This window comes from Nycticebus coucang, chromosome 4 (genome assembly GCF_027406575.1).
Source record: "Nycticebus coucang isolate mNycCou1 chromosome 4, mNycCou1.pri, whole genome shotgun sequence".
In the NCBI taxonomy this organism is placed as follows: domain Eukaryota; kingdom Metazoa; phylum Chordata; class Mammalia; order Primates; family Lorisidae; genus Nycticebus; species Nycticebus coucang.
In genome coordinates, this window is record NC_069783.1 from 87,339,570 (window position 1) to 87,360,707 (window position 21,138).

General features: G+C 52.1%; 1 protein-coding gene across 3 annotated transcripts in view; it reads right to left on the reverse strand.

Moving 5' to 3' along the window:
* Positions 1-1,512: 1,512 nt before the first annotated feature.
* The window catches only part of PSD4 (pleckstrin and Sec7 domain containing 4), a 43,066-nt gene continuing 23,440 nt past the window's right edge, over positions 1,513-21,138 (reverse strand). For 2 of the 3 annotated variants that reach the window (XM_053589003.1, XM_053589004.1), the window contains exons 2-17: positions 19,289-20,297; positions 18,113-18,235; positions 17,771-17,849; positions 16,515-16,908; positions 12,953-13,276; positions 12,415-12,495; positions 12,216-12,328; positions 11,962-12,020; positions 11,684-11,773; positions 9,851-9,894; positions 9,306-9,466; positions 8,006-8,076; positions 7,708-7,871; positions 7,024-7,168; positions 6,740-6,883; positions 1,513-4,994 (exon numbers count right to left, since the gene is read on the reverse strand). In XM_053589003.1, coding sequence (XP_053444978.1) covers positions 4,737-4,994; positions 6,740-6,883; positions 7,024-7,168; positions 7,708-7,871; positions 8,006-8,076; positions 9,306-9,466; positions 9,851-9,894; positions 11,684-11,773; positions 11,962-12,020; positions 12,216-12,328; positions 12,415-12,495; positions 12,953-13,276; positions 16,515-16,908; positions 17,771-17,849; positions 18,113-18,235; positions 19,289-20,185 — 3,147 coding nt within the window. In that variant the 5' untranslated portion in view covers positions 20,186-20,297 and the 3' untranslated portion in view covers positions 1,513-4,736. The remainder of the gene's footprint in view (positions 4,995-6,739; positions 6,884-7,023; positions 7,169-7,707; positions 7,872-8,005; positions 8,077-9,305; positions 9,467-9,850; positions 9,895-11,683; positions 11,774-11,961; positions 12,021-12,215; positions 12,329-12,414; positions 12,496-12,952; positions 13,277-16,514; positions 16,909-17,770; positions 17,850-18,112; positions 18,236-19,288; positions 20,298-21,138) is intronic. The other variant, XM_053589005.1, reaches the window with a different exon arrangement.

Consider the following 21,138-nt stretch of genomic DNA (forward strand, 5'->3'; position numbering starts at 1 on the left):
TTGGTCTGTCCTTGTAGTCCTCAGAATTTCTCAGATACTGGCTTCACCACACCCCCATCTTCAAAGGTGGGCTCTGATTACCCTATGCCCCTGGCACTAGTAATTAGCGTAGACACAGGCACAGGGCCCCAGGCAGTCTGCTCAAGGAGACTTTATTCCTGGATTTGAGTTTGAAATTTCCAGGAAGCTGATAGTTTCTATCTGCTAGATTTATACCACGAAGAGGGATCTTGGGAGCTACTGGGGCCATCTTGTTACCATGAGGGTTGCTCCTGCCTCCTAGGCCTGGGAGGTGGAGTCTCAGAGGAGATAGAGAAAAAAGCCCCCTGGTTCAGTGTGGAGCCCAAGATGAAGCTGCACCTGACCTGGACACAGACTGTGCAGTGATTTGAGACATCCCAAATGTTGTTATTACCCATTTGAGCTAAGATGCATTACTTGCAACCTCCAGGCCCAGGAAAAGCCAAGGGCAGAGGCCCAGCATCAAAGCAGGATGGCAGGTCTGAGGGGAGGACCTGAGCTAGGGCCCAGAAGAGGGGAGGGTGCATGGGGGAAGTCCAGAGAGGCTGTGTGCTAATAACTAACCTCGCCAGGCTTCCCTTCTGTGCCAGGCATTGTTCTGAGGTGCTTACGTGCATAATTTCACTCAGTCCTCACGAGGATCCTGTGACATAAGTAGGGTTATTATCCCCATTTTGTAGAGAAGCAAACAGCCCAAGAGCCTAAATAACTGGGCCATGGTCAGACAGCTAGAAAAGGTACAGCTGGGTCTCAAGCGCACACTGTCCAACTCCAAGGCCTGGCTGCTGTGGCCAGATCAGCTGAACTTCGGTACAAGGTCTAGCAGGGTATGTGGCCAGCAAGGTTAAAGGCCACTGAAAGGAGAGGGAGTATGAAAGCTGGGGAGACACAGGATTTGAAGTTTGAAGGTTATGAGTGGCCCTGGGAGGGTGTGTTTCAGGAAGGAGTGGGGTGGAAGCCAACTTGTAAGGTGTAATTGACAGCCAGGTAGGAAAATGAAGAAGGTGAGGGAAGAGAACAGCTGGCGAAGATCACACATAGGAAGGAAGGAGCAGATCTCAGCTATAGGCAAGCAGTGGAGTCTAAAGTGGGCTTTGATTTTTTTCTTTATCTACATGATAGTCTTCCTTGAAGATATTTGCAAGGCAAGAAAACAGAGGGGGCAGAGGTAGGCCCAGAGACTCCTGAGGGGACCCTGAGGGAGAGAGCTCCATGGCATGCAGAAGAGGGGCCAGTTGGTCACAGGTCTGCAGAGGGCACTTCTTCCTCTGGAGGAGGGAAAGGGGAGCATGGTTAGATGGTGAGGGGTGTGGGCATCCAGAAGACCTGGGGGCAAAGGTGCTGGCAGAGGGGCTGGTGGGCAGGGAGCTTGTGAGAGGGGCCATTTGGGAAACCCTTTAGCCTTTGTGCCCATGGGGGTAGCCCAGGAAGACCAGGGAGGGGGAAGGATCAGGTATAGACAGATTTTCCCAAGGTCCCAGGCCATTGTACTTTCCTTTTAATTTTTTATTTTGAAATAATTTCATATTTACATAAAGGTTGTACAAATAGAACAGTGCATTTCCAGGACATACTGTAAACCTGCCTGTCGGCCTTGCTTATTTAAGTCATTTCATCTTCTTAAAGCTCTCAGGCCATCTCCCAAGCCCTGAGCTTGTTACTCCTCTGCTTAGAAATTGCACATTCAGAGAAAGCCACACTCCTTGACTGCACTCAAGACCCTGTATGATCTGGCCTCAGGCCACCGTGACTGCCCTATTTCCTTTAGCCACCCTCACCCTGACCCTCCAGCCCAGTTCCATTCAACCCTGACACAACTCTGTGTCTGTCTCCATCTCCAGAAGAGTATGAGCCTCCAAGAGAAAGGATCTAGGCCTCAGGCCTTAATGATCTTTTAACCTTCCCTGGTACCTGGCAAACAACAAACATGAATATCATCAGCAGAATGCCAGGTCAAGCAGAGATGGTGAGAGGGTATAGAGGGGTCGCAGCAAGGGTGTCATCCTAGGTCACAGCAGGCCTAAACCCCTGGAAACTGAGCTCTCCTGGATGGGAAGGGAAGGGCTGAAGCCAAACTCCAGCCACCCTATGGAGCCAGAGTGCCTCACCAAGCACCTGTGCCCACTGCCTTCCCCTGCAAAGAGAAGGACTGACCCTCCATGCAGGGGGAAGGGAGGGTGGGGTGGAGACAAGGTCAGATGCAGGCCTCCGAAGGTTCTGTGATGGTTTGATCTGTTCCACACCCAGGATTGGGACTGGGAACCACCCAGTGTCCACTTCCATGGGCCCCTTGGAACATCACCTTGTGAAGCTCTTGGCTGACTGAGACACTTCTTCCTCTCCATCTGCAGGAAGATGCCAGAGTCCGACCCCTAGGCTTGGGAGAGGCTTCCCAGATGGAAGCAATCCTGGCACAGACCACTGTGGGTTTTAGGAAGCTGAAGGCCCCAGTTCTCGTATTAGCACAGAAGCACACGGAATAACTTCCTGCCTTTCCATGAACAGTGCTGTAGCTGAACAGACACCTGAGCAGCAGGAGCTAGAAAGCTAAAGCCTGCCCCCCAGCGGCCCTATGCCACAACTGCAGCCCACGGCCCGGGTCCTGTCCTCAGCCCCACAGACAGGGGTGCCCTGGCAGCACCGGCTGGGGAAGCCAGGCAGCCACCTTCATCTGGTCTGAAGGCTCTATGCGCCCAGGTGAAAGGGAGGTGCCCATTCTACACGAGCATAGGAGCATCGAAGTGTCACACATACACAAACAAACCTTCACCTTCTATTCTGGTTTTAGAAATAAGGATACATGTCCTTATACATGTCCAATGAGGTCAAATCACCCACTCAAGGTCATTTGGCTTGTAAGTACCAATCCTGGGCCAAGTCATGTCCACTTGGATGCTAGGAATCCATCTCAATAAATGATACACCTGGACATGACTCTGGCTGCTGCTACTATGTGTTGGAGCGGCCCAAGGGGCTGTAAGCATATATATCCATTCCTGACTCTGGCCTACTGAATCAGACTCCTAAGGTGTGGGCCAGGAATGCATCCTTCAGCTTCCCCAGCAAGATAAATTATGTCTGCATACTGACAGCTGGGAACCAGTGGGCAGGACTGTTGGGACATGTTTAATTCATCTGTGAATGCCCTAGTACTGGCCCATAAACAGTGTTCAGTCATATTGGTGAAATGAAAGATGAAGTGCAGAATACATGATTCTGAGGGCCCCTCCAGCTTTGGTGGCCTGTAACTGTGCGTATGCATGAGCACACAGACATACACTGTGCACACTGGCATGGACAGCCAGAGGCACACGGGGCAGGGGGGACGGAGCCTCCACACCCACCCTCCTTTCTTCACACACTAATGCACTCCTCCTTCTTGGTTGGTCTGTATTTATTGCCATGGCCAGAGACACTGCAGACCAACCCCACTCTGGGAGTTCCAGGCCTCGGGCTGATCACAAGCATGGGAGAGAGGATGGTGGCCCAGCAGGAAGGCAGGAGAGGCAGTGCGTCAGCGGCAGGCAGTGGCAGCGGGCAGCAGCAGCAGGCCCCTCTTGGCGGGCTGCCTGCTCACACACTTGGCTGAACAGAGACAATGGTGGCTTCTCCCTCCAGCCCAGCCTCCTTCCCACAGGCAGAGCCCCACATCCATGAGTCTCCGGAACCTCCCCCAAGAACAGGCCCAGCTGGGAGGCAGCCAGAGGGCAGGGCAGGGGGATTTCCCAGGCGAGAGCAGCAGAGCCCCTGTGAGCTAGCCCCAGGGTAGCCAGGGGTCCTGGCACCACTCAGGAAAAAAGCTTTCAGGACTGAGTAGGAAGGAGCACATGAAGAGGTCTCCTGAGCCTGGCGTAGGCCTCCCTGGTCCCTAGCCCCCATCCCACCCCTCACAACTCTCCACAGCTGTATGCCCACAGACCACCAAGGGGGAACCATCACCTCTTTACTTCTCCATACTCTCTAGTGGTCTGAATCTGGAGAACCTTCTTCCCTGCTCTGGGGAAACAAAGGCTGCTTGTGCCAGGGCTCCAGGGCTCTCCACCCTCCTGGCTGTTGCTCACATGCTCGGCTCTGCTCTACTGATCAGCAGTTGGGCATGTGAGGCTCTCATCTGGCCCTGCACATGGATGATTATAGGGGGAAAGGAGCCAGGAGACAAAGACCTGGGGCTTCACAGCCTCACACAGCCCTTGAAGCCTGCAGAGGTCCCTGTGCAGAAGGCTGTCCGCTCGGTGGCAGGGCCTCAGTGACCCTGCTCCCAGGAGTCCCTGACCTGCTCTCCTGGGGCCTCCCTGGGCAGACCACCTATTTCCCACAGAAAGACCATCTTGGGGGCTGTGGGTCCCCTGGCTGGCCTGCTCAGATGCCTCTGCTGACCCAAACTCTCTCCCAGAAGCCAGGACCCACTGCACATATGCTCTAATTCTCAAATGCCAATTGCCACCAGGCCCAGGAAATGAGCCCACTTTAGATTCCAAGGATGGAGGGCGACATAGGACAAACTCTGGGAATAGAGCCAAGTCCTAGACTACCTCTTCCCTTGGGAGTGGATATGAGAACTACAGGGAAACAAGGGTTGTTCTTCAGCAGGGAAGGGACGTAGCTCATTTCTTGTCATGGACCCACTGAAATAAGTCCCCTGCCCACAACACACACAGAGGTTCATCTCAAGTGTACCCCAGAACAGGGACCAATGTCTGTGAGCAGTGCCAGCTTCACAGCTGATTGCGGTTCCGCTTGGGGATAATCTTCCTATAGGTTCTGCGCTCTGAGATGTTGCGCTTCACCTTGGCAGTGGTGGGGGCCTCATCCTGGTGCAGGGATGGGCTGGAGTGGGACTTCTTCAGGCTGAGCTTGGGCTCCCGCATGCCTCCGGCTTCTTTCCCCAGCTGCTCCTCCCACAGGTCCAGGGCTTCAGAGGGGCAGTGCAGTCGGGCCACCAGCAGCTGCACATAGGTCTCATAGCGGGATTTCTGTAACACACAGGCACCACCACCTTAGCACCATCACAGCTGGGTCAGGAGGATGCTGGAATCTTGAGACACAGCCCCCCAACTGTATAAAGCTATGGCGATTTGGACCTCTGCAGAAAGAAGGCTGGATCAACAGCAAATGTCTGTGTAGCTCCTGAGCCACTAGACTTTGCAGGGCATACCTCTAAATAGCACTATAGTGACACATATCAGCCCAGTCCTTTCTAATAATAACCAAACAACATTTTGCACCATGTTACATCTCCAAAGAGGCAATAAAAAGTATAACCTATAGGCCTCAGATCTGTGCAGACCTGAGCATAGCTCACAACTATACTGAGGCCTAATTGAGTCTGAATAGCATTTTAACAACTGGCATCTGTACAGTGTGATACTAACTACTCTCATCTGTTTAACACGGGCTTCTAAGGCTGCTGTAACTGGCATCCTTACGATACAGTTCTCAGTTTATAAGGTTCTTTCCCACCATCCACCCCACTGGCTCCTCATCCTAGTCTGGGATGTTTTTTGGAGGCAAATATCTGTGGGGAGGAGGGCCAGTGGCTTAGTAAAGGTCCCAGCTTGTCAGAGGGAAGGAGAGTTTGGGTCTCCACAGCCATGGATATAATCAACAAGCCAAAGGATGGTCAAGGCCTTTGAAAACAGGCAGAAAGGGTGGGAGAGGGCTGCAGGAGGGCCTGTGGGCATAGGTAGGAGCTGCTGTTGATGCCTCTCCCCGGTCTCTAGTGATCACACCCTGCACCTTGCCTGCCCTCTGTGCCCTGCAGGCACCCCCACCCTAAGCAGGACAACACCTAGGCCCCCTGAAGTGGGCACTCAGTATTAGGTGCCCAGAATGAGCACTGACACAAGGCCAAGCAGAACTGCGGTGTATAGGTAGGTAGGGGGAGGGGAGACCAGCACATAAAACATTTCGACAATCATCATAGAGCTATTAAAGGCTGTTCATTCTGGCAGGGGCAGTGGCTCATGCCTGTAATCCTAGCCCTTGGAGAGGCCAAGGCAGGTGCACCAGCCTGAGCAAGATCAGACCATCTCTACTAAAAATAGAAAAATTAGCCAGGCATTGTGGTGGGCACCTGCAGTCCCAGCCACTGGGGAGGGTGAGGCAAGAGGATCTCCTGAGCCCAAGAGTTTGAGGCTGCTGTGAACTATGATGCTATGACACTCTATCCAGGACAACAGAGTGAGACTCTGTCTCAAAATAATAATAATAAATAAATAATAAAAAAGTTTGTTCATTCCTTAGTTAAGACCACAAATGAGGCATTTGGAGCAGTATATAAATGTATCAGGTTTGGACAAGTTGTTTAATCTACCTATGCCTCAGCTTCCTCATCTGTAAAATGAAGGTAATAGTACTTACCCCAAAGCTGTAAGATAATTAAATGAAATAACCCATGCAAGTAATACAAGCTCCATAAGTACTACGGAATAATCCAGCTAAAATAGTTTTTCTTTTCATTTAGGAAAAGCCATATATACTCTTAGGAGTGGGGGAACTGCGTCCCCTTATGAGTGTTCCCAGAAAAGCAGTTTCTATGTGCCCATAGGACAAAAGGTGAAGGGGCGTCCGTGCAAACGAACACACACAAACTCAGTGCACATTTGCAGAGGGTGCGCAAGGGCCTGGGGCGCCTAAGACCGAGGCAGCCACGAGAGGGCGCAGCGGGCCGGGGAGGGAGGGCGCAGTCGGCTGGGGCCAAGAGCCTGGGCCGCCTCACCTCGTACTCTAGGTACTCCTTCCGCAAACGGTACTCCTCCAGCTCGCGGCTGCGGCCCCGTCGCTCGGGTAAGTGCCTCTGCAGGTCCAGCAGGTCGTCTGAGGCAGCATCCAGGCAGTTCTCGTGGGATCGATGCTGCTCCTCCTGGGAGTCGAATGGTGGAGGGAGCTGTCAGGGCCCGCCCCTCCTTTCCCGGCCCGGCCCAACGTGCATCCTCCCCACCTCCGGGCCGGGCTCCAGGCGCACACCCCGCTCCGCCCACCACGCCCTCCCGGAGGCGGTACCAGGGAACTCCGGGCCGGGCCTACGGGCAGGATGGGCCGCACGAATCTGCGCTGGGAGCCCACGGCGGCAGGGAAGGGTGGAGCGGAGTGCGTGGCAGCGGCCAGGTTGATGCGCGCAATCCAGGAACTCATCTCCTTGGCAGTGCTGTGGCCAGAGGAGGTCGTCAGTCCCCAGGGACAAAGTAGGTCCCCTAACGCCCCCTTCACCCCACCCACTAGCCGGCCACTAGCTGTGTGCTTGACCTCCGCCCAGGGCTTTTCTTATTTGTCAAAGCAGGGCACAATTACCTGGGTCTCTACCTAACCAATGTAAACATTGTAACCTAGTTGTTTGTACCCTTACATTAACCTGAAATTGTGTGTGTGTGTGTGTGTGTATATATATAAAGAGGACCATCTGGCAAGGCAGTAGATTTTATATCAAATACCAACAATGATCAATTGTCAGTGCCTTCCTGGAGTCCCTTGTTCAGAACTGGGAGGCCTGATCTGATTTACAAGGAAAAGGCTAATGCGCTGGCAATGGCAGCCACGTGGGCAGAGGGCAGAGGAGGACGGCAGGAAGCCCCCAGGTTCCATCCTACCACTCTTCCTGGGGCAGCAGTCTAAGGTTTCCTGGTCAGTAGGACATTCCCACCATGGCCTGGGGCAACAGGGTCAGAGGGAGGAAAACAAGGGACTTACGGAGCTTGGAAGAGGTAGAGGCGCCAGTCAGCAGTCCGCAGCTGGAAGACGTGCGGCTTCTTGGTGTAATGGGTGGCTGGAGTGGCCAGCGAATGGTGTACCCCCACAGGCTCATCCACTATCTGCCCCACCAAGCTTTCCCCGTCGGGACAGTGGTCCTCTCCCTGCACCGGGCACAGGGACTCAGAGGAGATGGCCTTGTTAGCCGCCCACCCTCCCCACAGTACAGTTCCCACCCTGGCCTTATTCCGCATTCTGCAGGGATAGGGGGTAAGGGGGTTGCGGACTCCCTTCCTACCTTCAGGAAGTAGAGAACCATCCCTCGCAGTAAGGTGTGAAACATCTTCCAGCCACGCTTGCCCCATGGTGCTTTTCCAGGAACAGAACACAAAGGTGGGTGGTAGCATTCACATCCAGACACACACAAGAGTGCACAGTCGCCCCCCCCCACCTCTCACACATCCTCCAAGTCCCTCTAGAATGCACAAAAATACAGAGCAAAACAACACAAGGAAACACATGAAACACATACAGTCACAAACGTGCACAGCTCTCCACTTGGCAATCCTGCTTGGGCACAAAACCAGACAGAACTACTCACTGACAAATGAGGATGTTCATACAGACCATCCCCTTCCCTTCACACACCCATAACCCATGCAAACACACCAGCCACAAAGTTCCACTCAGACACTTTTCTGGTCCCTGCAAGATAGTCTTGGTGTTGGGTACCCATGCAGAGGGGTTAGGAGCTCAGGTCGCAGCCTTGGATGTGCTTCCCCATGTACCCTACTCTGAGCAACCACCCCCTTTCATACTCCCACCCACCTCCCCACCTATGTGTGGTAAGACCCATTCTAAGCTCCGTGGGCAGAAGACCTGATTCCCTGTGGTCACCTCCCTGGGGCCTCACCCAGGACCCTGTGGCTTCTCACAGCCAGTGTAAGTTCCCTTCCTAGTGGCCCCACCCCATTCAATCTGTGATTCTACATTAGTCTGCCTAGATCCTGCTCCGGTCCTATTGCTGCCCTGCTCAAATACCTTCTCTGCCTGGGGAATGAGGCCTAAATGCAGACTCTGGAAAATTCTCCCTAAGCACACTTCCCAATATTCCCTTTCACACACCTCACATCCTGAGCAAACTCTGCTTACCCTTTTTTTCTGTGGGCATTCCTTCTACTCAATTTCAAAAATCCAGACCCTCTTACCCTCCAAGTTCAGTCCTGCTCCCATGATTTCCAGAAAACTTACCTAGCCCTGTCCCCGCATCCTGCCTCAAAAACCAAAACCAAAACCTTTCCCTCTTCACTTGATCCAGCCCTCCCTACACACTCAGCTCCACCCTTTATCCAAGACATTGGTGTGCTTGTGTAATCTCTGCCACAGGAGCTCTGTGGCTCAGAAATAATTGGGCTACCACATCCCCCAAGCCTTACATTGCACCTGGCAGTCACCGTTCTGGACGCATTGAGGAAGGAACATGGGCTGCCTGTCCTAGACACAGGCCATCTCTCTGCACACCCATGCATTCATCACCACAGGTGCCTGAGCAGGACCACTATGAGAACGCCACCCTGTTCTGGGCAGCAGACACTCACTCTTCTTGCCATCTGCATCATGATGCATCTTCCGAGCTAGGATGCCCTGCTTGTAGGTGGTCACCATGGGATCCAGGGCCAGCTGGAGGAAGGGGCTGCTCATCTTGCCAGCTGGCGAGGATGGCAGGGCCTTCTCAGGTCTGGCTGAGTCTTCTTCATCCCTGCACATGAGAGAATTAGGCTGTGAGTGATGACTGGGCAAAGACCACTGGGAGGTGTCTGTTACTTCCCAGGGCCTCCGTGTCTGCTCCCTTGCTATGGAGCTACACCCAGGACCCCCAAAAGGAGTCCTCCTTCAAAGCCAACCCAACAGTTTCTGAAAACACTGCCATCACCTCCCACCCCCGAACCTCAACTACCTCTGGCCTCTCTAGTTTTACCTAGGCTTGTGGACCCTCTCTGAGCCCAGCCCAGCTCCCTGCCCCTGGCTCCACCCCATTCAGGAAAACTCTAGGAGCTTGAGCTTCTCCAGCTCTCAGGTGGATGACAAAGAAAGGACAGCCCACAGATAGGGGCAAGGGAGATGGAGAGGGACGCTCACTCACACAGCCCATTCGAGCTTCTCGCTGCGGATAGACCAGTAGAGGGCCTGGAACAGAAGCACACAGGTGGGCAGGGAACTTCTGTCAACTATGATAGGATAGGGGCATGTGCACAGCCTGTTACCTCAAACCCGACACAGCTGCCTTCTTCTTCAGCAGGCAAGCATCCACTCATCCATCCTTCCATCCAGGCATTAAACTACCAAGTATTTCCCATGTGCCAGGCACTGTGCTGGGTGCCAGAGACATAAAGATGATCAAGACAGCCAAGTCCCTGCCCTGCCTGAGCTTAGTGAGGGCTGAACTAGTTTCCTGAAGGGGAAATGAATCACCCACATACCATCCTACCGAGAGGAATTTGATGGAGAAGGATTAGTTGTGCTAGAAACAAATGTGCTAGAACTTTGAAATAATAACAAATAGTATTAATGTAGATATATCGTGCTTGTTGTTATAGCCTTTGCAGTGGCTAGCAAGTGGCTATCTGTTTTAGTAGAGATGGAATCTTGCCCTTGCACAGGCTGGTCTCTAACATCTGAGATCAAGCAATCCTCCCACCCCAGCCTCCCAGAGTGCTAAGATTACAGGTGTGAGCCTCCGGCCTGGCCCAAATTTTAGAGTATTAAAAACAAATTGTAAAAAACATTATTGGTATTTTGATAGAAATTCTAGAAACCCTAACCCTGGCCATAATAAATGTGCCAAATATTCACACATGCTACATAACAGCATAACGGTATTTCAGTCAAGGATATGCATGTGATGGTGGTCCCATAGGTTACAATGGAGTTGCCCCAAACAGGTACCTTTTTTATCTTTTAACCTATATTTTTAGTGTACCTTTTCTATGTTTATACATACATATATAAAAGTAGCTAATTCTTGCCATCATGTTACAGTTGCCTATAGTATTTGACACGGTCACATGCTGTCCAGGCTGGTAGCCTAGGCATGTGTAGGTTGTATCAGCTAGCTCAGGGGTCCTCAAACTTTTTAAACAGGGGGCCAGTTCACTGTCCCTCAGACCATTGGAGGGCCGGACTATAGTTTAAAAAAAAAAAAAAAAACTATGAACAAATTCCTATGCACACTGCACATACCTTACTTTGAAATTAAAAACAAAACGGGAACAAATACAATCACGCCGCCTCATGTGGCCCGCAGGCCGTAGTTTAAGGACCCCTGAACTTGCACACTGTGTGATGTCCACATTATAAAGGAATCGCCTAATGACTTGTTTCTCAGAACCTGCCCCTCGCGTTACTCAATGCATGAAGAGGAAATGACCTAATTGCCTGTGAAGCACATGCTGTGTGCCAAGCCCTGTGCCAAGCACCTGGCCAGTTTTATCTCATCTGGATAATGACATTTAAGGTGGTTATGCCTCCAGGAGGAACTTGAGTTGGCCAATGGGTAAATTGTCCAAGATTAGAATTCAAACTCAGGAATACCAGACTCCTGAGTCTGAGCTCTAGACTTTTGCCATCGGAAGCTTTGCCCTTTGTCCACTCCAAGAACCAATAAACCAGTGTTTCTCAGACTTCAGAGAGGTAAGAATCACTTGGAAACTTAATAAAACACTTCAGGGGTCCCACTCTCACAGTGCCTGAGTCAGAAGGCCCAGGACAAGGGGTCTGTGGATTGGCATGGCTAACAAATTCCAATATTCCACTGGTGAGGTCAGCCAGAGACCACTTTGTTAGTAATCCTTCCATCAACCAGCCCTGTCCTCTCAAGGATATTTCGGCAGAGCCTGGCCTGAGCTCAACACTACCCTTGGGATAAGGAACAAAGGCTTCAAGGCTCAAATGGGGAGAAAATCCTAGTGTGCTATACCTTCAGCAGCCCCTTGGGGAAGTTGCCACCATCCTGCAGGCCGTTCAGGTTGGTTATGAATTCCTGGCAGCTCATGCTCTTCCCAATGTTCTGTGGCCATGGAGGGAAGGGAAATGGCTCAAGCACACACCCCATTTGATAGAATAACCCCTAGCCAGGCACCCCAGTTCCCCAGGCCCACACTCTTCCCTGACCTATCCCAGGCCTCTGGTCTCCTCCCCTCACCTGCACACTGGCCCCTGCCTCAATTCCCACAGGCACTCTCCCCACCTTCCTACCTGTCCATGCAGGTCTGTGTTAAGGAGCATGATTGCACATGTCAAGGTATGTACAGAATCTGCACCAAAGAAATGAGGCAGAAAAAGCTCATTGGAGCCAGGGCTCCTCTGTTTCCCCTGCCCGTGAAGCATTCCAGGACGGCAGCATCCCTGCTGACCTGGCCACCCTGGAATACTTCCCTACTCCATGGCCCCCAATACTTTCACCAGCTGCCCTCCAGTGAACTCCCCCATCATGTCTGGCCTCTCCCTACCTGCCGAGGGAAAGACCCCTGGATTGCAGTGGTGGAAGCGTCTAGAAAACTGGTAGAGGATTCGTTCTCGCTCCTGCGTCTCCCCACTGAGCACCAGGGCCTGGAGGAAGCCCCTGCCAAGGAGGGCCAGAGTCAAGGACAGAGCCCCAGGACTATCCCTCCCCCATAGCCTCCCATAAGAAAGGCCCAAAGGCATTACCGGAGGGCTCGGTCCAGACTCTGGCCTCCAAACTGGAAGAAGGACAAGTATTCCTCAGCCACTGCCCTGCTAAAGTCGTTGCTGCAGAGGGGAAACAGAGCTGAAGCCTGCACCAGGGTCTGGGCTGGAGCCACAGAAGCAGAGGGCTCCCAGGTCTGGCACATTTCATGGGTCTAACAGGGTGGGAGCTGAGCAGGAGAAAGGCACAGCCAAGCTGGACCTCAGGTCCCAGGAGCGCAAGGGGGCGACCAGGGTCTGGTCTGGCCTGCACCTGCATCCAGTGCTGAGTGGGAGGGACCGTGCAGTCTGGGTAGGCAAGCTGGCAGGGTCCAGGATGCTAAGCAAGGATGGCAGGTATGGAGAAGGAATGATACGAGGGAGCAGCAGGGATGGCCAGGGAAGGGGAGAGTGAGGATGGGGAATAGGACCGGACAGGAGGGGATGATGGGATGAAAGGGCAGAGGGGACATCAGGGTGGCTAGTGAGGCAGCCCAGCGGGAGCTCCTCCATCTCCTGCCTCAGCCTCAGGGCCCCTTACTTCTTCTGCAGGTAGGCAGCCACTTCAGACTTCCGGAAGCCGTCTAGGTGATAGAGCCGTGAGGCCAAGTTCCAGGCCACCTTGTCGTTCCTGATGCCATTAGCCAGCTTATCTCCAGCTGATGGCCTCTGGTCCTCCTCTGGGGACCGTGCTTGGGGCATGGGGTCCTCAGGAAGCCTGAAAAAGTCCAGTGGTGCTCTCAGGATCTTGCTTGGAATGGAGATGCAGGGCCTCTGGGTCAAGTGTGCTTTCAGGTCATTCGTGGTAGGGGGTGTCCCAGCCTCAGGGTCGGAGCTGGAGCTCAAGAGCCTTGACTGAAGGGACCTAGAGGAGCAGGAAGAAGGCAGGGTTACAGCCAAACCAGCCTGGCCTGGCCAGGACCAGTGGAACCCAGACAGGAAGGTATTTACACAAGGCAATGAGGGTTGGAGCCAAGCTGCACTTCCTCAGGTAAACTACAGGAAGTTCTGGGCTTCTCTCATCTCGGGTGGCAGGAACAACCCTTTGAGGACTCCAGTGGTATCTATCTAACCCAAGATAGATGGGATTGTCTCTCTCCCTCACCTGTGATCCTTACACATCTCCTTGTCCCTTTCCTACCTCCCAGCTCCCGCCTCCACTCCTAGATCTGGAGCCTACATGCTGGAATTATGGGCAAAGAACAGGAAGTTCGACTGGCTTTTGAAATGCCAGTAGCTGAGGGAGTCCAGGAGGTAGTCCCCAGTCTCTCCTTCCCCACACCTGGTAGTCACACAACAAGGAAAGCAGGGGGTGACCTGTGAAAAGTCCAGACAGGGCAGCAATCCCCAGCAGACTTAGAGGACACTCTGAGTTTAGCATTAAGACCCTCAGATACCACTCACTCTAATCTCCCCTTGACTCTTCTTTTTCCCCTCCAATATAAACAACCAAGTGTGGGATATCCTAGTTATTTAAACATTCATTATCCAGTTACCATAGTTAGGGAGTTGTACAGGTAAGCAAAAGTTATCATAATATGAAAATATTCACTGATCAACTGACCATTTATAACATTAGGCTTCAATCAACCATCCTCTCCCCCTAAAACGAATGGGTCAGGGTCTTTGCTGATGACTTCTCACTGCTTCCTGAGGCTCATAAATATCCAATAATGCAGGATAAATGTAACAGAAACTAATGAAAAAGTGAAATTACAATTCTGGTTAAAAAAAAAAATAAGGATTTCATAAAATCCATGAAAGAGACACTGTATATAAGACTCCAGGACATGGAAATCCACTGACAAATGAGGGACCAGAACAGTAAGTCCAATGAACAAGGAAGAGAAAATAAAAATAAGGACCCAGTTGTCACATACAAAGAGAATTCCTTGAAGCCCATATTATAGGTCAGGCACAGTAGTTCATGCCTATAATCCTAGCACTTCGGTAGGCCAGTGGATTGCTGAACCCAGGATTTCCAGACCAGCCTGAGCAAGAGGTTGGCATTGTGGAGGACACCTGTAGTCCCAGCTACCCGGGAGGCTAAGGCAGGTGGATTGCTTGAGCCCAAGAGCTTGAAATTGCTGTGAGCTATAACACTATGGCACTCTACCAAGGGTGACAAAATGAGTCTTTGTCTCAAAAAAATAATAAATAAAATATAATACAGTATTATTTTAAAAATGACCAATTAGGGCAGCGCCTGTGGCTCAGTGAGTAGGGTGCTGGCCCCATATGCTGAGGGTGGCGGGTTCAAACCGAGCCCCGGCCAAACTGCAGCAAAAAAGTAGATGGGCGTTGTGGCGGGCGCCTGTAGTCCCAGCTGCTCGGGAGGCTGAGGCAAGAGAATCGCCTGAGCCCAGGAGCTGGAGCTGTGACACTACAGCACTCTACAGAGGGCAACAAAGTGAGACTCTGTCTCTTAAAAAAAAAAAAAAAAGTGGGGCGGTGCCTGTGGCTCAGAGGAGTAGGGCGCCAGCCCCATATGCCAGAGGTGGCAGGTTCAAACCCAGCTCCCGCCTAAAACTGCAAAAGAAAAAAAAAAAAAAAAAAAGACCAATTACCATTGTTACCAAAACAAGATGGGGAAGTACTTTGGAAAAAAATAATATGCAAATATAAATGATCATTGAATTGTATACTTTGAGTGAATTGTATGGTATGTGAATTATACCTCACTAAAGCTGTTTTTTAATAAATGACCTTTATGACCTCACTGGGAAAGTCAAACATGAGTGAAAGAGATCTCAAACCAGCAAATTTGTGCTGGGAAAATTAAACTTCCTATGTTGTATTAAATATAAGATTAAATAGACTTATTTATATAATGTTCAGTGTCATTTACCAAGATGAATCACCAATTAAACCTTTTTCATCATTTACTGTGAAAGTATGGTTCTCATATTGGAGGAATTTACTCTTGTTTGGGGTTGAATGAAGTTAAATTTTTGGCTCCCTTTTTAGAGGCTGGGGCTTCTCTGGTTACCAAGCCTCTGAACATCCCCAGGCAGCCTAGTTTCCAGGTGCATAAGGAAGATGGCTCTTTGGTTTCTGGCACTGATTTAACATTCTGTCACCATCACCCAAGGCCACTAAGATGAGAGAGTGGGGTTAACCCTCCAGTTACTGCCCCACATGACTTGAACCATTGCCAGTTCCTCCATGTCTCTTCAATATGATCCCTGTTCAGCCAGCCAAAGAACAAAACCCCTTTTTCAGCGTAGAGATCCCAGGGGCTGATAGTCTTGATGCAGCACACTGGGCAGATGGATATCTAGCCTGGCTTCCCAGTTGGCCCATCCCTACCACTGGTCATAGCCCTGAGGTTACACAAGCCTATGAGGGGTCCTGATATCCATTCCCTTGGTTCCCACCAGACCTCTGCTTGGTGAGCCCTGAGCCTGCATCCCAGGCCTGCACTCTTTGGTAAGTTCCTCCTCAAATTCAAAGCAGAAACCTCCTCAAATTCAAAGCAGTTTCTAATGCTCAAATCACAAGCTCTCCCCTTGTACTCCCCAACCTGCTGAACACAGCTCCTGTTTTTCTGATCACGTGGCCCTGGCTAGGCTCCCTGAACACCTCTTCCTCTTCCTCCGTTCCTGGTTGGTGTCTACCTGTGGGCACTTCTCTTGTGGCCCTGCCCAGCACACCAAGATGCTGCCCCCACAGGTATGACTATCTGCCCTGTCGTTTCTGATGCTTTTAAACCCCATCCTTCTTAACAAATGGTAGTATGTTAAATCCCAACGTGTATTTCTTATGCTTCATCCAGACTAGGATATTCTTTTTTTTGTTTGTTCCCATTTTTTTTGAGACAGAGTCTTGCTTTGTTTCCCTAGGTAGAGTGCTGAGGCGTCGCAGGTCACAGCAATCTCAAACTCTTGGGCTTAAGCGATTCTCTTGCCTCAGCCTCCCAAGTAGCTGGGACTACAGGTGCCCACCACAACAGTTTAGCTGGCCCGGGCCGGGGTTCAAACCCACCACCTTTGGTGTATGTGGCTGGTGCCGTAACCACTATACTATGGCTACTGTGCCCAGACTAGGATATTCTTAATGCATCCATAATTAGGAGCCAGAGGCCCTGTCAGTCTCAGACTTACCCTTGTGCAGGAGTCAGGTGAACGCTGGGCTGGGAGCCTCCAGCCTCTGTAGGGCTGATGGTGACTTCACTCCTTACTTCCTTCCCTGGGCTTGGGGCCTCCCCCACCTCCTCTTTCTCGAGGAAACTTGGCTCTAATCCATCTGTCTCCAAGAGTGAGGAGTATGAGGCATCTAGTGTCCACTTGGGAAAAGTGCCCAAGCTGTGGCGCTGCAGCTTCGGGCTGCCCTCCTGGGATGATGCTGGGCTAGGCCTGGGACCAGGGCCTCTGTCCTCAGACTCGGGGCTGCTAGGATCCGGTGAAGAAGCTGGGCTCTCCCAGGGGTTGGGGGCAGCCAAAGTACAGGGAGCAGATTCCTGGGGGTTCCCAGCCTCACTGTCACCTGAGGAAGAAACTAGAATGAACCAGGTTAAGGGGCTGCAGGCGGGGCCACCACCTCTGGCACTCCTCCCCTGGAGCTGGGCAGCAGGCCCTATCTCTTTCTCAGTCAGTGACCTCCCCCACATGCAGAGTAGGCTCCTGGGCTCTTGCCCTGAGGCAACTAAGGGCAGGACTTCTGCTAAATCACTAAGCCTAGGGCATCAAAAATGCTGAGTCTAGAGGCCCAGTGGCTCACACCTGGATCCCAGACTCAGGAGGCTTAGGTGGGTGGGAACCTACAGTGAGCTATGATCCTGCCACTGCACTCCAGCCTGGGTGACAGAGCAAGACCCTAATCTCTTAGAAAAAATAAACAGATGACGACTCAGTGCCTGTAGCACAGTGGTTACAGCGCAGGCCACATGCACCAAGGCTGGTGGATTAGAACCCGGCCTGGGCCAGCTAAACAACAATGACAACTGCAACAAAAAAATAGCCAGGCATTGTGGCCAGCGCCTGTAGTCCCAGGTACCTGGGAGGCAGAGGCAAGAGAATCTCTTAAGTCCAAGAGTTTGAGGTTGCTGTGAACTATGATGTCACAGCACTCTACCGAGGGCAACATAATGAGACTCTGTCTCAAAATAAATAAATAAATAAATAAATATAAACAGATGAGTCTTTTGTACATTTCCTTCACTTATCTGTAAATATTTAAAAACCCATTTTAATGTTGAAATCCCAGAGGCAGAGGTGGGTTTAACTCCAAGTCTGTCTGGCTCCAGTACAATGCAGTGTGACACCCTTAAAGACATAGATCCAAGAACGATCTTTGTCTCCACTTCAAGTCCTAAAATCTGTTACCTCCCAAGTTCTCGGACCCCCATATCGGGTCTCACCTCTGTCCTGGAAAATAAGAGGCACCTGAGGCCTAGAAGGACCTTCTTTGGTCTGCCAGCTCTGAGGGTTGGGAGGGTCCTGGGGAGAGAGACACAGGTGTTTCAAGAGCCCTGGAGGCCCTGAGGGGGTGAGGAGAGAGGCCAGACAGAGGGAGGGGAAAGGACTCCAGGGGTAGCAGAAGCCTCTCCCTCCTTGCCATCCTTCCCCCCAACCATGTGGGCACCAGTGAAGGATCCTGGATATCCAGGAGAAGACCAATATCCTAGCAGTAGTTGGTACCAGGCTCCCATTCCACCTTTAAAGATGGAAAAGATGAGGCCCAGAGAGGGGAAGTGACTTGCCCAAGGTTGCACAGGATATGTGGCAGGACTAAGGTGAGATCCAAGGTGTTCTGTTTCCCAGGTCGCTTTATCCACAAGGTGTGCTCCAGATAGGGCAGGACCAAGCCTATCTCCCAGAGAAGTCTAAAAGAGAGACAGAGGTTTGCCCAGAGGAAACTTGCTCCCAGGGCCTTTCCCATAACCCATGAGGCCTCCTCCCTTCATGGTCTGCCCAGATAGCTCTGCCTCAGGTCCTCAGGTGGGCCAGTCCAGGGAGGGGCTGTTTAGGGAATAGCATCAGGCACTGGGCGGGAGGGGGCTCTGCCATCCCAGAATAGTGTCAACCTCCAACTTCAAAGATCTTCCCTCTGAGAACTTTAGTGCTTAGAGCAAGGAGGTTCTGAGAAAATGCCCCTGCCCAGGACAGAACCCTGACGACCCATACTGGGACCCTTGGCCAGCAGTGGAAGGGATGCCAGACAATACCAGGGAGGTCCCCTGATCTTGGGAGTCAGGTGAGAATTACTCTGGTTAAGAGCTCTTCTCCGCTGTTCTCAGGGAATTGAGAGATTAGAAAGTTACAGCTTCCTCTGCCATCTTGAGTCTCCTTATCTCTTAAGCAGAGGCCTCCCTGGGAAATCTGTCCTCATCCCTAGGCTATACGGGGAATCTCCACCCTTGTCATACAGGCTTGATCTACTGTCACTGGATGGGGAGAATGAAAGATGATCAGCAAAAAGTAACAAAATGCTGAAATCTCTCATGGAAAGAAAGGACAGTTCCTAAAATAGACATCTCTCTCCTTCAGGCTAGGGCAGGTGGCAGCCTGAAAGGGTGCCTGATACAGTTGGGAATGTCTTGGAAGTGGGAGGGGAAGATTCTGAGAACAGCCTGGAACACGCTGAAATTGAAGGAGCTGTTTGTTCTCCGAACATATCTAGACATAGCCCCTTGGAGCTGGAGAGATGGAGACATTTGTGGACTTAATTGTCATCATGTTCAGGTGACATCATGGCATTGATAAAATTCCCTATAATGCTGAAAGCCACACTGGTCCTGATTTTCTGCTGTATTACTCCAGATCCCGAAAGGCCCTTACATCAGAAAAGAATGTTCTGGGCCTGATGAGCCCAGAGGAAGACCCTTCCTTCTGGGTCCCCAGCACACTCCTGGGTCAGTTCCCAGAATGGGGCTTACCTCACTCTCCCGCTGACCGGGAGGGGCTGTGAAAGTCCCCTCAACAGGGAACACTGGGGCACAGCAAAAGGAGTGTGGTTTATAGATGGGCACAGGAAACGGAGGGGTGCTGTGTCCACTAGCATCAGCAGAGCTGTCCTCCAAATCTGGCTCACTTCCCAGCTCCTGTGGAACTGAGCCTCCCAAGAGGGGCGTCTCCAGGGTCTGTGGGCTCTCAAGTCCAGTCTTCACATCTGCGTGGGGGTCTGGGAACCCCCAAGAAAAGCATTCTCCAGAAGCATTGGCCTCCGAACAAGGGCTCTCCAGGAAGAGGGGATTATTGAAGAACAGACTCTCCTCTTCAGAACCCCACTCTGGGGAAAAGCCTGGGGTTCCCTGTCTTGGCCATGTCTCATGCTCTACCTCGGGTCCACTGCTGTCTTCCCCAGAGTCCTCATCCTCAGGGGCACTGCTGCACAGGCCTACGTCCCCAGGAAGGTTTGTTGGGACTGTGGGGAGGCATCGTCTCAGCTCAGCCCTGAGCCCCTCTGTCTTCTCCAGCTCCTCCTCCAGGTCCAGGACACACATCTGGGCCTGCAAGATGCCTGCCCAGAATACTACCTGCGTGGATGTGCCTGGGTTCTGCCCTGGGCTCCCCACAGGATGGCTGTCACCAGGTGCCCCTCCCAGTGCTGGACTCTGCCTGCACTCCTCCTGGGAAGAGCAGCTGCCCAAATGCGTGAGCTCCATCCCAGAGCCCTGGGAAGCAGCATCTTGCCTGAGGGGTCCAGAAGGATCCTGATGGTGACACATGTCCCTCAGGCTTGTGCCTGGGTCAGGCTGAAGGTTGTCTCCCAAGTAGATGTTGAGAAATTCCATGGGTTGGGGGTGGTCAGAGAGTCTGTAGTCGTCCATCATCCACAAAGTGAAAGCTGCACAGGAGCCCCCCAAGCGAGTCTGGCATCACGGCCTCATTGTATGGATCAGAGGGAGTGCTGGCCCAGGGTGTAACTGAGAATCCACATCTACCCTGGAAATGACCAAAGCAAATGCAGGTTAGAAAGGGCTGGCAGGCCCAGATGCACCTGTGTGATGTGTCAGACATGTATGGGTAAATGCCACATCTGTGCCCACTGCTGAGGAACACTGCCCTCCACAGCCCTGCGGGGGGGAAGGGGTGTACCATACATGCACCCAGGCAGCATCTGCCCCAAAGACACCTATCTGTTGGCTGAAGGTGACCCATGTGGCTTGGCTGAAAAGGATGAATTGGCCAAATCAGATCCTTCTCTAGGGACTTAATTGGAGAGTGGAGAGACCAAGGTGATAGGCAGCAGGAACAGAGGTGGGAAAGCAGCAGCAGGCTACATGGGCATGTAGACCACGGCATACGGGAGCCAAACAGACACAGGCTAGAGGTGAGGACGCTGAAACAGACTCGTGGGAGAGGCAGCACCCAGGAGGGAAAGGTCATGGCCTGACTTATCTCCACTTTCCAAGGCCCTTGTCTTTGGGACCTGTGCCATTCACAGGGCTAGCACACAGGCTGGTTGCAGTCCTTGTAAACTGTTGACAGTTGTGCAATTTGGTGCAGGTGCAAAAGTAAAGGGCTCTCCATGAAGCTCAGCCTGGGCCTCACAGAGGGAGGATGTTTCAGCTCTACTGTCTGGCACTGAGCAGACCACCCGCTGCTTGGGGAGGAGCCCCCTGCCTTCTGGGATGTGGTGGCCGTGTCTGCCTGGAGCTGCAGTACCTCTGCCCAGAGCTGCCTTGTGCTTTGGCCACACCAACACTTTGGGTGGACCCTTATCAGACACAGCCAGGGTATCTTCTAGAAGCATTCATCCCCTGCATCGGGCCCACAGCTTACA